General features: G+C 41.9%; 1 protein-coding gene across 4 annotated transcripts in view; it reads left to right on the forward strand.

Annotated features, from left to right (window-relative positions):
- MTCL2 (microtubule crosslinking factor 2) overlaps positions 1 to 15288 on the forward strand; it is a 97665-nt gene that overhangs the window by 39533 nt on the left and 42844 nt on the right. For all 4 annotated transcript variants that reach the window (XM_082228623.1, XM_082228626.1, XM_082228625.1 and 1 more), the window contains exon 4: positions 9808 to 9870. In XM_082228623.1, coding sequence (XP_082084749.1) covers positions 9808 to 9870 — 63 coding nt within the window. The remainder of the gene's footprint in view (positions 1 to 9807; positions 9871 to 15288) is intronic.

Raw genomic sequence — 15288 nt, forward strand, 5'->3', positions numbered from 1 at the left:
CAGTACTCCGTTGCACTTGCAGTGCTGTTTCTGTGTGAACTTAAATCTTATAGCAAATAAAACTAACACATAGGAAATGCCCAGCCAGCCCTTCTGCATGTTGTAGGCTTTGATCCACTGGATCAAAGAGCATCTTTGAATCGTTGCAATTGGAAAAAACCCAATGGCTAAAATGTTTTGATTTGAAAGACAGTTAAATCGATCTTTTAACCTGCTCCTTGATGATACCTGATGGGTACTTATTTTTATATGTTTTATTACAGATATTTTGTGTGTGTTTTAAATTCTATTTTCCCTCCCTGATTAATTGTGGGAGGTTATTGGGTTGTTCTTGTTTTTATTTTGATTATGTATTTTGTGATTTTATATTGTGATTTTATCCTGTGAGCTGCCCTAAGATCTGTGGGTATAGGGCATTATATAAATAATAATAATAATAATAATTAATAATAATAATAATAGTTCTTTGCCCTGACTTAGAATTGCTGCTAATGGGCAGTTTGGTTCTACTGCAGTATCTTGCCTTCTCTCAAAGTCTTCAGTTCTCTTTGCAGATACATGGGGGTTTGTCCCTAATCATGTGAATGGCTAACAGACTTGCAACAGGCTCTTATTGACAATTTAATTTCCAATATGCAATTATAAATGTGGGTATACAACAGTATGAAGAAAGGCTGGTGTATACATAGGGAACACACAGCCATTTCCTTGACCACAGCCATGGTGACAGGCTGCTGGAACCCCTTTCCTACACTTTTAATTTTTTATTCCTGAAGTTCTGTATCTACTTGCACAGCTGTATGGAGAAATGTTAGTGGGTGCAAGTGGACCTGTAAATCCCTGCAGTAATGCCTAGGACAAATTTCAGAACAGAGCAAATGGCCGCAAGGGCAGCTTAGAAGCCTCAGCCCTCCGTAACAATACTGGATAGGACTTGCAGCTTTTCCCTTTGCTTATTGTTCTCTAGGCAGCCTGTCTGCCCATCCACACAGCAGACAGTACTAATGGGCATGAGATTGGTTTCTGAGCAGTCTGTGTGCATGATCTGAATAGCAAGTGAAAAGAAGTGCAGTAGCTGTCAGTGGGAGATGGGTGATGAAGGCGAGGAGAGGGTTGTCCTGTGGCCAGCATGCCAGACTGGAGTCACATGATGTGTGTACACAGAGACCTGAACAGTTGGTGTTGCATACAGATGACTTGGGTGGTGTGTGTGTACACAAACACACACACAGAGGGAGGGAGAGAGTGTAGTAGCATCTTTGTTGTGAAAGTGAAGGATTGGAACACATTGCAGCCCAGTTTTTCTTTCTGCTGCCATGCCTTCCTCTTATTCCACCCCTGGAATATATCTTGAGAAATGAGAATAGAACTCATCGGCTTTCTGGATCACGTTGGAAAGCTCTTCAGTAGGTTCCCCAAGGCATTGCTATAGCTCCAGAATGGTGTGCGGTCTTGTTTAAAAAGCATCTAATTTCTCAATGTGGGATATAATACTCCTAAGCATTGTGGCCAAAGCAAAGACAGGAAACTGGAAGAGCAAGGCAAGAGGAGGAAGATCTCAAAATCCAAATTGCTGCTGAACGTCTGATGCCTCCTTAAGATCAGGTGGAGTAAAGTGGAGCTTTATAATGCTGCTGGGCTTTTGCAAGAGTGTTGTGTTAAGTTTCATACTTCTTAGTTAGCAGCCACAGTTCTAGGAGTATTATATCCCATATTGAGAATTTATATCTTAGAGAGAAGGCTATTGATTCTGTGGCATTCTGGAGCAGAACCATATCTTGCTCCATTAGAATCTGTTTTGTATTCTAGGATGAGTGTTCCATAGTTCACAGACCAGGATGCTGTTAATACTGATTTTCTCCACAGAGCTCCGTTTTTGTAAGGATGTGCTGGTGCTGTGGGTGAATTGCCTTTTTCCCGCCTGCTGTTGGTTAGCACCTCTTAACCATGTATTTACAGTTCTGTGTCTTGTCAACTGCTTCCTTGTGTGTGCATGCTGGGATTGCATCTGGGGGTTGAAAGCAGTTGATTTCTGAAACTGTTCATTCTGAATTACCAGTGTGTGTGCAGGCAAAATTGTAAGTCTCTATGCTCCATCTAGATCCTTTCCCCACCTCCACTTCCTAAATCCCCAAATTTATGAAAGGCAGTACTTTTGTCTAAGACAGGGGTCAGCAAACTTTTTCAGCAGGGGGCCGGTCCACTGTCTTTCAGACCTTGTGGGGGGCCGGACTATATTTTGAAAAAAAAATGAACAAATTCCTATGCCCCACAAATAATGTTTTAAATAAAAGGGCACATTCTACTCATGTAAAAACACCAGGCAGGCCCCACAAATAACCCAGAGATGCATTTTAAATAAAAGGACACATTATATTCATGTAAAAATACTGATTCCTGGACCATTCGCAGGCTGGATTTAGAAGGCAATTGGGCCTGATCCGGCTGCCGGGCCTTAGTTTGCCTACCCATGGTCTAAGATAGCCTTTCTCAACCTGTGGGTCCCCAGACGTTGTTGAGCTACAACTCCCATCACCCCTAGCTAGCAAGGCCAGAGCTCAGGTATGATGGGAATTGTGGTCCAACAACATCTGGGGACCCACAGGTTGAGAACCGCTGGTCTAAGAGGTGGCTAACTAGCTGTCTCCATTGGCTCCAACCAGCTGTGCAGCTGTCTCCAATGACTACATATTTCATTGTTATTAATGCACTGTAAGACTAGCTCTATATAAGTTGGGTTTCACACTCAAGAACTGGCACCTCCTGGGAAGATGAAGAGGTTACTTTGCATCATGTAGCTGCTATGTCTTTCAATGGAGGGAGAAGGGGGCTGATCCCTAGCCTGTTGGGGACTTGGCAGGATTCAAGCCCAGTCACCAATTTCACCTTCTGTTTTCTTCCTTGCCAAGAGGCATTTGACTTAATATCTAATCACAGAATCCCTGTTTTGCAAAACAAACAAACAAACAAACAAAGCTTTTTATTAGTTTCATTAGATATTACAAGTATTTCATTCATCTTCAAAACAACACAAGATACACAAAATACACAGCAAAAAGATCATGAAGAAACGCCCATACTTAATGAAAATCTTCAACACCATATGTCTTCAGGATCTTAAATCATGATTAAATAGTCTTCTACTTTTTACAGGTGACTTCCATCTACCTCACTGTGGGTCTTTCCCCCTTTTTTCTCCCCCTCCCCTTTTACTGTGTTCTTTATCATAATCTATGTTATATCCAATGCATTATTTATCAATCATGTAATCTGCGAAAATTAATCCAAGCATACTAAAGATTTTAGTTGGGAACAATGTTTTTTTTTTTTAAAATACACTCACATTCCTTTATAAACTTTGGATTTGTTTGATTCCTGATTGTTTCTGTCATTTTTGCAAGTTCCAAATAATCAAACAATTTTATCTGCCATTCCTCCTTCGTTGGGGTTTTCTCTCCCTTCCAATCTTCAGCGGCCAACATTCTCGCTGCTGTTGTTCTTTCCCAAAAATTTTGCTATACTTTCTCCTGGATTTTCTGTAGCTACTATGTTTTGCCATTTTTCAGTGACCTGCCACAATATGCAGCTGCCCCAAGATTCTTGTGTGTCATTGGAAACAAGTTCATTAAGACATAAGCAGCCCCCTCCACATGTGTATTGCGTGAAGGGGTCAGTTTGTCATATTTTTATCAACTTGACCAAAGGTTGATCATTTATTTGGGGAGGCTCCCTTTTAAATCTTTGCAAACCTGTTACTTTTTAATGCATTCCTTTTTCAGTGGGCAGGTAAGCCAGCTTCCTTTTTCAAATGCTGGTGGGTGGGGAAGGGAAGCTCCTTCTTCTAGGCTTAGGGACTCAGCATTGAATCGCTTACATTTTTTTAAAGTGCAGGCAGCACAAATATTTGGGTGATGGCAGTCGATGAAATCCAGCTGGCTTCCCTTAGGATATTCACACCTTTCAGCAGCCTATTTATACCATCATCCTTGGCAATGGTTCCAAGTGTACCACCATTCTAAGAAGAAACCAGCTAGGTGCAAACTTGGAGCAGTTGCATTTCTTCAATATATGTTTGAGGTGGAGACTCTGGAGAACAATCAGTTTAGGGTCTATTTCCTGCAGTGCAGCTTCAGTTATCCCATCCATTGTCTTTTGCAGTTGCCTGTTAACCTAGAGAATGGTGCTCAGGCATGCACATAGTTGTCAACATTTCCCTTTTTAAAAGGGAAACCCCCTTATTCCGAATAGGATTCCTCGCAAGAAAACGGAAAAGTTGACAGCTATGGGCATGCACAAACTACCTCTGGAAGGCTTCTGAGCGGTGGGAGGGGGCTTGCTCCTAAGGGGATTATGTGCTGATTATTCTCCAGCTGGAGGGAGCATCTCTGATAATTGGATAAGTGTTGGAAAGGCCAATTAATTGTCACGCGCACTGTTTGCACCTGTGGCTTCATTTGTCTTGCAGGGGGGAGGGATTCAGAAAGACTTGTTTATGCTGGAGCCTGGAGGGGTCTGAAAGGGAGCTTATGTGTGTGTCTGGTTGCATCAACATGGTAGCAGTCACATTTAATCACATTTGTTAGCTTTTGCTATCGAATGTGCACAAACTGCAGCAAAAAAAGGGGGGGGCATTGAAAACAGCAGGGCAGCCAAAGCAGTTATAAAACCAGCCAGATCCAGTCTGGCAGCCAGTGGTGGCAGCCAACTCGGCAGCGCAATGCTGGTCATGGGAATTGCTTGTTGTGATGACAGAGTGACTATAACTATTATATTCTCCTGCACTGCTGATGCAGCATGTCCATCGACAGGAAGTTCCCCTGGAAAAATGGGGGGGAGCATTTCCTCTTCTTACACCCCTCACTCATTGTGGAAAACCAGCTATTTGCTCTGCACTTGTACATATTCTGTGATAAAACAAACATTGGACTCCTGACTCATAGTGAGCCATGTCCTGTGCAAAAAACCCCAACTTCATTCTGCAATTTGTTTTGCGTTTTGCACATTTCTCTCTTGCTTTTTATATTTTTTTAAAATTGCATCCTTGCACATGATCACTTGTTTGCATCATTGTGCTTTTTGTAATCATGGTGAAGGTCATTAAAGACAGGCCCCCCTGACCACTGGAAATCCTCTGACCCCTTCTTCTACTACCCTGTGCGTTATTCGTACACTCTTCAGCTTTTAAGAGCTCGGTATTCAGAATGCTGGGTCCTTTGTCCAATAAATAAACCATAAAAACATGCATTTATTTATTACTTATTTCATAGAATTTATATACTGCTGGTTATAATAAAAAAAAACACTCAAGGCAGTTTACAGAAAAATATGACCACTGCATACCTGTAGCTCTGAGTGGAGACCACCAGAATGGGTTGCCATAGTCTGTGGAGGTTGGAAGTGCTAAAACACTACAAGGAATTCTAGACTGCTGCAGAAGGGACCCCGCAAAGCTGTCTGTCCGGCAAACAGAGCCAACTAGCCTCTATCTCACAGGCAGCTTGCTGGGTGTGTGTTCTTGGCCTTGGTGAAATTCATCACTGGCTTGTTCTTTTTTTTGGCTTGTGTGGAAGGGTGGGAGCTGGAATGGCTGGCTCACCAACCTCATCAGGGATCATTTACTGCTGTGGTGCAAATGTGTTGGATTTCTACTGGAGATGGGATCAAGCAGCACTGTTTGGGTGCTGCTGTCTCCATATCCCTCCCTTGGACCTCCAGCTTTCTGTCTAGGGTGTGCCAAGCCACTGAGAGAAGCTGTGGCTTTTGAAGAATAGGTTTGTCCTTAATAGGAGTGGCCTGGATCTCTGAGCGTTGGCACAAGCAGCGGCTCACATTTCACAGCAGCATTTCTTGGCTATGGAGCTGTAGCACCAGCTTTTGAATATTTTTGGCTCACTATATGTGGACAGAATGGCGTCCAAGGGGCATCATTCTGACCTGTGTTATGACTTTTATTGATGCGTATCTCCCTGCTTGGTTTACTGAACGCTTTGTGGGAGTATTAGAGCGGCAGACCAGCTTTTCATTATAGCGAGCGTTTTAATAGCACTGGCTGCATTCCGTCTCTCCTGCAGAGTGAGGAGGTGCTTGTTAGGAGGCAGAAGAGAGACATAAATTAGGCAAGGAGAAACCTTTTATTGGCAAGTATTTACAAGATTTGGAGCTTCAAAAGCTGGCCCAGCAAAAGGCTATAGTCTTACCTAGTAGTAAAATAAATTTGAGGGCATAAGATGTCTTATAAGGAGAGCTGTGCTGGATCAGGCCAGTGACCTATCTAGTCTAGCATCCTGTTCTCACAGTGGTTAACCATGTGCCTGTGAGAAACCTGCAAGAAGGAACGGAGCAGAGCAGCACTCTTCCCACTTACGATTCCCAGTGACTTGGCATCCAGAGACATACCTCCAACAGCAGAGTTAGAAGACAGCCATTGTGGCTAGCAGTCATTGATAGCCCTGTTCTCCATGACATTATAATCCTAATCACAGCAAATTTGTGTTTTATTTCAGACTTGCTGGTTGGGGAATGAGGCTTAGTGGTGGCAGCGTACCTCTTTCTGCCCAATGAATCCCTGGCTGAGCTGGAATTTAAGCCCAGGTCTCCACACTCCCAAGACAAATGTGGTATCTTCTGTGACCACGTGGGCTTCTTCTTCTCTGACACAAAGGGTGGCAGATAGGCTGATGCACTGAACCCACTTACTTGACTGCAACCCCATTAGGGCTTGTTTTTGAGTAGACCTGGTTAGGATTGTGCTGTCATCTGTTATGAGGATGCCAGGGCTGGGCTGTGGGCACCAGTGTGAGGGCAAGTCAAGTAATAAGCCATAGGCATAGAGCAAGTCAGAAGTCAGGACTGAAGAACAACCAAAGGAATGTGAATTTCTCTCTGGTTCTTTGCCAAAAAGGCTGCAATCTCTGAGTCCAGTGGTTCACCATATGGGGCAGCCACCCCACAGATCCTAGCAGCTCCTGACAAAAGGAGGAGGGAGAGGAAGTTCTGAATCAAGCACAGCCAATTTCTAAAGCCACTTTAAAATTGTACGATCCTTGTTCCTTTGGAATCTGGACATACATGTTATCTTGCTGCATCAGACAAAGGCAGGGTATGAAGGCAAGCAGCTCTGCCGTTGTTTATTCCCAGCATCAGATAATCAGAGGAATTCTGAACATTGAACAACCCAGTGTGCCCCCTGCTACTTGCTTGGCACAGAATAATGATAGCTTTCATCACTGGATGTTACCAATTCCTATACAACATAATGCGAACACAACAGTTGGGTTCCAAATTGATGGATTCATTGTCGTCTCCCCAATTCAGTGTTCTACTGGGAGAGTGAATAGAATCTCGGAATACTTCTATCTCTTGTTTTGTTGGAAGACTTAATCTGGTTTGTTAACTACCTGGCGAATAAGGCATTCCAATGATTACTAGGCTACTGGGGCATTGATTCAACACCCCCCCCCCAAAAAAAAGTGGTTTAACGTGCAAATAGAAGGGAGGAGACCCTAGTTTATGGGAAGCATAGTGACTTGGAAATATAAGGTAATAATCAACTGCTTGCATTTTGTCTGAGCCTTGCAAAGGTGGTTTTTCTGTAAAGCTTCAGCCAAGGTGATTAAGATGTAATCTTTTTTTCATTGGACCTTGCACTGTTATTCTTTTCTCCAACTTGAAAGCACATGTCTTGACTATGAATAGCCAGGCTGTGCCCATATGATCAAGAATCTTCAAAGCATTCTAGCCCTTTATAAAGAAATCTCGACCTTTGATATCTCAGATATGGCACCTTATTCTCTACAGTGCTTTCCTTTCCTTTGTGTTTTTATGTAGGATGTGTTTCTGCTGCTCTCCAAATGTCAGACGACACCACTTAGCTATAGAGATGTGTCGATTCCCATACGAAGTGGCTTCTATTTTCCAATTTTGTCAGGAAAGCTAGAGTCATTTGTGTATGCTGCTCTTCTGGCTTTGCGCACAGGAATTGTGCCTGCCCAGATCAAAACGACAGTTTTCAACAAAAGTCACGCATGGATTTCCAAGAGCTTTAATTATCACTCGGGAATATCCCACCCACCCTCATCCGCTGGCTTCTATTAATGCATAGCACACCTGAATACAAGTTGTGACATTTAAAGCATAACAACCAAGGTTGGATTAAGGTGATGGGGAAGACCCAGGTGCGGTTTTCAGAAAGGGTCCCTCCCCATCCCCCAAAGGAGTGCAGGAACTTAAAAAAAACCCAAAACCCATGCTGAATTAAAATCATTTGTTAGTTTTAATATACATATTTGTATATCACAACAGACAGAGGTGGCGAGGCAGACAGTGGGTGCAATAGCAGTGAGTAAATGGAGGCAAGATGGCCCCTTGCAGACAGACATAGGCTCTGGTGCAATTGTTCCACTTCTACCATTATGGTCCAGCCCTGTGGTCCACACTTACTTCAGTTTATGCAGAAAGTGTGCGATGCTTGCCTACTCCAGATGCCAGTCCAAACTTCCTTAAAACTAGATTCAGATTAAATGCTGTTGCGATGTGACTGGTGATTGTTAATAATGAGATATACACTGCATTACCATGCTTTTCTGTCGCATGGCCATTTTCTTCACTGGCCCACCCTCACTGGGCTCAAGAAAAGCCTTCTCAGCTTCACTCATACTTATTTCCTTCACTCCTCCTGCTTGGGTTCTCATGAAATGGTCAAAGTTTAGTGAAACCTTGCCAGTCTTAGGAAATGTCTTGTCAGATTCCTTTTTAAAAGTACAGTGGTACCTTGGTTTTCGAACGTAATCCGTTCTTGAAGACCGAGTTCTGAAACTTTCGAAAACCGAAAACTCAACAGCCGACAGCTAGGCCCCAGGATCTCACACTCAGCGGAAGCCGCGTGGCATGTTTGACTTCCGAGGTGCGTTCAAAACCGAAATGTTCATCAATGGAGATGTTCAAAAACCAAAGTACCACTGTATTATGCATACTATTGCTGTTGGGCAGAAATACTCTCTCTTTTTTTTTAAGGGTGGGGAAGTGGAATCTCAGACTGTTGTGGACTCCAGCCATGTCAGTTTCTACAGAAGTTTGTGAGTGAAGGATAATGCCCTTACTCACGGTGATAGAAAAGGAGGAGGAATATGTTAAGGACTTGTGCCTGTTAATAGCGCTCAGCTCGTTTTCTAGGTTTTTTTTAATTCCATTTTTGTGTGTGCTTAAAGATTATTACAAAGTTAATATCTGAGACATTACAATATAATACAGCGTCATTAATTTTGTTGCTAAATTATATGTGTCATTCAATAAATACAAAACATACAGAATTAAACTTATATAGGATTCTGGGAGTAAAAATGTAGAATGCTAAAAAAAAAAAAAAGGAAGCCCCTAAAAGTACTCCCAGCTGCTGACTGGATCAACAAACTTTAGGAGTTGGCTTTAATGTCAAAATACTATATAAGCTCAAGAGAAATGGGCCTAAAATAGAATAAATTTGTGGAAATGCAGACTCTTTCTATAATATATTGCTTGGTATGGTTTTGATAAGTTCTGAAGAACAAAGAAATATATGGGTTGTAATAAAAGACAATATGGTAGGATATAGAAAGAGTGATGTAGTTATGAAAATGAATACTTTTGTTAAATATCCATATAATTCACAATATTTCATTAATGAAGGGCTCATATTACTTAAACTCATTGCCTCTTTAACAGATTCATCACGTAAAAATAATTTTGATCAATGTGTGCAACGTATTGTGAAACTTTGCTGGAAATAAATTCAGTAAATAACTATCCTTTCCATTACCTCTTCTGTTTCAGAATTCTCTGAAGAAAAGAGGATCACGTTCTCTTGGGAAGACAGACAAGAAGTCATCTGTCCAGGTACCTAACACGTTCCTGCAAAGCAGCTTGCAAAATGCACTTGCCGGAAGGGCTGAAGTGCTGGGCACTCGTGTAGTTGCTTCACCTTGTACCAGAGGACGACCTTCTCTTTCTCTTAACCCCATCAAGGGAGACCCTCCAGCTCACTGGTAGAGCAACACACTTTGCATAAAGAGCGTCCTAAGTTCAATCCCTGGCACCTCCAGTGAAAAGGAACTTTGCTAGCAGGGCTGAGAATGATCATAACCTGGAGGACCACAGCTAGTCTGAGTAATAGACCAGTCTATATGCAACAGTGAGCTGACTTAGCACCTGGCTACTTCAAAATGTACATTTCGGCTGGTCTTCAATTCCTGAGGAACAGATATGTGGAATGTGTTTGCCTTAGCAAACATATTTGCCTTAGTTGTCTTAACACCAGCTATTGGAATGTACCTAAACTAGGTATGTTCAGCTTATTGTGTGCATGACCTGGCATAGGGTGCCAGCCCTATTCCCCCTAGCAAGAAAGTTGTGCAAATATCTTTTTTCAAGATAAGGAGGGGATAGAACTGACCATTGCCCGTAATTATTTTCTCACCATAGAGTCCTGGGTAGTGGACCCACCGTGCTAGTATGCAGTGCAAGTTCGGGATCTTTTATTTTTTATTTTGTAGGTAAGCAAAGCAGAGAGCCCTGCCTTGTTTCTCTTGCAATAGATGCCACTTTTAGCTGTTAGGGTTCAAGCAGAGGTGTGCGCTGTAAGAGGAATAGGCAACAGGCCTTCGAATTTTCAAATGTTCCAGCATGTCACCTGCCTCGGCATATTTACCAGTTGCAACATGCTCTGGCAAATAAATATTTTTACTTTCTGAAAAGTGAAAGGTTATCCTATATGCCCTCAAGTGCAGCTGGTACCATGATGCAAAGGATAAAAGCTGATGTTGAAACTGTGCACCAGTGATATTTTTGTTTCTGTGCTTGTGCAATTATTATTTTTTATACAGAAAGGTACTGACCACATTTTAATCAGGTAGAAGAACAGGCTGGCATTTTTATTATTATTTTAAAATTGCCTTTGCATTCGATTCTTGGATTCTAGTGGTTAAATGCTCTGCATCGCGTTGGTTGACCCTGAGTAGCAGTGGAATATCTGGAATACATTATCCAAATCCCCTGTAATAATGCCAGGGGGTGGCATTAGAAAGATGCAGTGATGCAAAGGAAATAGCTTGGTGACAGAATAAAACAAAGCTGGAATGAATTCCAGTCCATTGCGTTGCATTGGTAATTTTTAAATTGAGTTCCTGCCTCTCTTGAAGCCCAAATTGAAACCAAAATTAAAATTGTATTCAGAATACAACCATTTGTTACACAAATAGCTGGGGGAAATGCACATGGTTCTGCTGAAACTTCGCACCTTCCTCATTTTGGCCAGTTAGCAGTGATCTGGCAGGTACTGTATATTCATGCTTTTGTCCAGATACATTTAAGGAACAATAGCACCTATGCATGCTTATAGCACATGATAGATTGAAGCAGTGGTAGACTTATCATCTTCACAGAAATAATTACAGGCATGTCTCCCTCAAATGCTGCTGTAACTAAGACCAAGGTTTGTCCTGTAATATACACTGCAGCTTTATATACCATAAATGTTGATGAAAGGATAGGGTCACAAGCATTAGCCTCCACCACACCCTAGGAAGAGTTCTGAACTGGGTGTGGGTTGATGGGTGAGTTTTATTAATGGTATTTTAGCAGAGCTTAAATATTAGGCAACGCATATGAAGTGCTTTCCATGTGGGAATTTACAGTGTTTGAAGCAGTCCTTTTGAAGATCCTCCATTTGTACAGTTATAAGACGTACTATCAGAACATCTGGAAAGACGATCTAGTCCATGTTGCATCAGCGCTTTCCCTTTTCTGACACTTCTATTATCAGGCAAAGAGAATAATTATCTGTAGGGAGGATGTAGCGTCCTAGGAGAAAGTTTATACACTGTAATCTGAGTCTGTTTGAATTCCCAGTCTCCTCACTCTTCCTGAGAGTTCTTAGACTTCCTGTTCACCTATATTGGTCTGCTGCACTTAAATATATGAATAAGACTATTATGTACACACACACTTTTGCAAGCATGCTCTGCACAACCCCCTTTTTTGGAAAAACATCTAGCTACATATAAATATATGATTTGTGTGAAATGAAAAAGAACCTTAGCAGAAAATTACTGTACAAGGTCCATCTACCTTCTCTGTGCAAATGCTTGGCAGCCATATGTTTAATTGGTGGTTCCAGGCTGATAGATTAGCAGTTGTTGAGTACAAATAAAATATTGTAGCTAAACTTTCTGTGTAGCTGTGCTTGGAATTCTATGTCCAAAAAAATGCTCTTTGAATAAATAACATAAATATGGCCAGTGTTCAAAAATCACCTCAATTTAAATGCTTTATGCAGTTTGCCAAATTGCACGTGGTCTGTGTTTCTTTAAATCCGAAAACAAGGGAAAGGGATGGGAGGCATGAAGAAGTATTGTTGAGGATATGGATATATAGGGAGAGGAGAGTGGGACTGGGACTGGGATTAAATTTGTGCTTTGTAGGGGTACCCTGTCCCCCTGTCCATTTGACTCATACCTTCTTTTTGGACTCCTGAGTTTTATAGGATATCTTTCATGTTGTTTGTTTTGGATTTTAAATTCTATTGTAAACTTCCTTGAGATAAATGTTCACAAAGGGTGGGGTAAATAGATCCCGGTAAACAGATAGCAGCTCATCTCTTCAAATCTGTATGGCCGAAGGAGGCTAATACTACTACTAGTACTGCTAGTAGCAGTAAAATTCATCGTTGCGGGGCAGGCTCCTTGATTTGGTATTAAATCTCCAAACTGGGAGCACTACAGCTACAATGCCCACATCCATATGGCCTCAGCCTGAAGTCTTCTTGACATTTAAACCCCTTGAGGGATGTTCAAGCATTTGAAAACCAGGCTCCAAAAGCATTACGTTTTGTAAGTTAACTTTGCTGTGCAGGATTTCCATTGAACCTTGGTGTGGAGGCTGTGCTTAGAATTCCAAAGCAGCATGAATGCTCACTTGCTTGCGTCAAAGGATAAACAGTCACTGTCTTTTCTTCTCTTTCATGTGAGATTTTTCTGTGCCTGGATCTGGTGCGGTGAATTTTTTTGCATGCGCAAGGACAACAATGCAGGACATTCTAGAGAGTTAATAATAGCTGCCTTTTTCAACTGTGGCTGATGCAATGTCAGGCCTGACCGTTGCAACTGAATGTTCACACTGTATTGGCCATCTGCAAAGGAGGCATTGAGTGCCTGGTGGAGAGTTTCTTTTCTGGGGAGGAATTTGTCAGTTTTTTTCCCTCCCTCAGTGAGCTATGGAAACAGGAAATGAACTAATTTTATAACCAAACAGTCATTTCTTATGAGGTAATATTCCTTGAGGGGAAAATTCAAATCCTCAGAGTTCCACAGGGAATTTGAGCAAATAAGTCTCCAAACTGTATAGTATTTCCTAACGGTTTGGAGGGCGGGGGTTGTGGGGCGGGGGAGGGGAGGCATTGGGAGATCTGTGAGAGCAGAGCGGGGATTTCTCTCTGCCCTTGTCTTTTGCAGGGAAGAGAACAGATTCAACCGTTAGCAATGTGCATTTAGTCACAGTTATTTGGCTCTGTTTTGGAATGAGCCAAAACACACTCCCAACTGTAAAAGCTGACTTCCTCCTTCCCTGCCATGTCATGGGGCCTTTCAAAAGGGAAATGTTTTCCTCTGTTTCAGCACGTTGCTCCGCCTTTGAGGTGAATTCACACATACAAAAACCGTGCCTTGGTTTCATCTGTGGGGTTTATTTAGGAGCAAGCCCTCGTAAGACCTAGAAAGGTCAAAAAGGTTCTGTTTCCTTAACCTTACCCACTTCAACCTGCCCCCAGCGGTCCTACATAATCTTAGAGTTGATTCAAACATACATTTAAAAAATGTATTGAACAGGCTGTCCTGACCATGCCACTTAGTACTAAATGCATCATGGTTTTTTTGTGATCATGTGAACATAAGCATTTGGTGGAGGACTTGAAGATGATGCTAGGATAGATGGAGAATTAGATACTTTGGAATTTGATCAGCTCTCTTCTGTTTGCTAAATCAGTAACCAATTGCAAGTTGACTCCTTAGAATTTTTTCCTTCTCTTGAAACCTGGAGCATGACTAAACCTTTCCATTACTGAACCTTCGGCAAACTGGTTGTTAGTTCTGAAGGGTGCATAGAGCTACCTGATTTTTCTCTTTCTTTGCAGCTAATTGCAGCTTGGAGAGGAAGGATTCCCCTTGGGGAAACAGTTGATGGGCAAAGTGTTAAACTCTCAATTCCCCCACCCCAAGTGCAATTGTCCAAATCCAAATAATCCCCTGTGGCTTATTTTAGGAAAACAAAAAGGCATTGGGAGATCCAATCACAGATCACACACATCATATTTAGTGTGCCTCTCGGGGCAATTACTGAAATCTTAAGGAAAGGAAAATTAAGAAGGGGGTAGGAAGAAAATACTGTGTGTTGTAGACAGTGATGGATCAGTTCATTTGCAGTTTGGGGACAGGAGATAATATAACGTTATGGAAAAGGATACATTGTATCTGCTTCAGATCATCTCTGGTTCTCAAAGTCCTGTACTTCACCCCCTCAGAACCCAATATAGTCCATTAAAAATTAGTAGTACAGCTCTGGAAATATCACATATGCAAAATAGATTATCCAGAATGTGGGTGATTCTGGATCATTTGAGTCTCATTTATAGTATTTCTCTTTGTATGGATGCAATTGTTCCTTTTAATAGCTGATCGATTCTTTACTTTTGGGTGGAGGGTGTATTTCTTTGTTGGTGAATATATCAAAAGTATATGTTTAAAATTATTCAGATTAGTCTGTCAGACTGACTGTCTCCTTCCCTAGCAAACTACCCTCTTCATTCTGGGTTAAGCACAAAATCTTCATCTGTATAAGATTCAAATTTTCAAAATTATGGGAGAGACGAATCTCTCTTCTCCTGGTGGGAGTGGTGTTCCTTTGGCCAGTGTTCGTCTTAGACAGCTGGCCTCTTTTAAGGATCTGTTTAGAATTGTAGCCCCAAACTCCAAACTAGCAATAAGTTCAGCTGAGCATAGTGGGGCTTTGTTCTGAGCAAACACGCATGGGAGTACACAGCATATGCATTTTCACATGATAGTAATATGAGGCAGGGTGATCTACTTGGGGAGTGACAAGTCTTCTCCACCCCAGTTTTGGAGTTGGGGGCCCAATCTTATTCCCCTCTCATCTCCCCTCAGTTATTGAACTTCAGGAAAGACCAAATACTTAAAGAGTTCTGTGACAAGGCTTTCTTTGTTCGAAGCCATACCAATAAAAAACCCCTTGTGTTTGAGCTGGCAC

Source organism: Podarcis vaucheri (assembly GCF_965113315.1).
Source record: "Podarcis vaucheri genome assembly, chromosome: 6".
Taxonomy (NCBI): Eukaryota; Metazoa; Chordata; class Lepidosauria; order Squamata; family Lacertidae; genus Podarcis; species Podarcis vaucheri.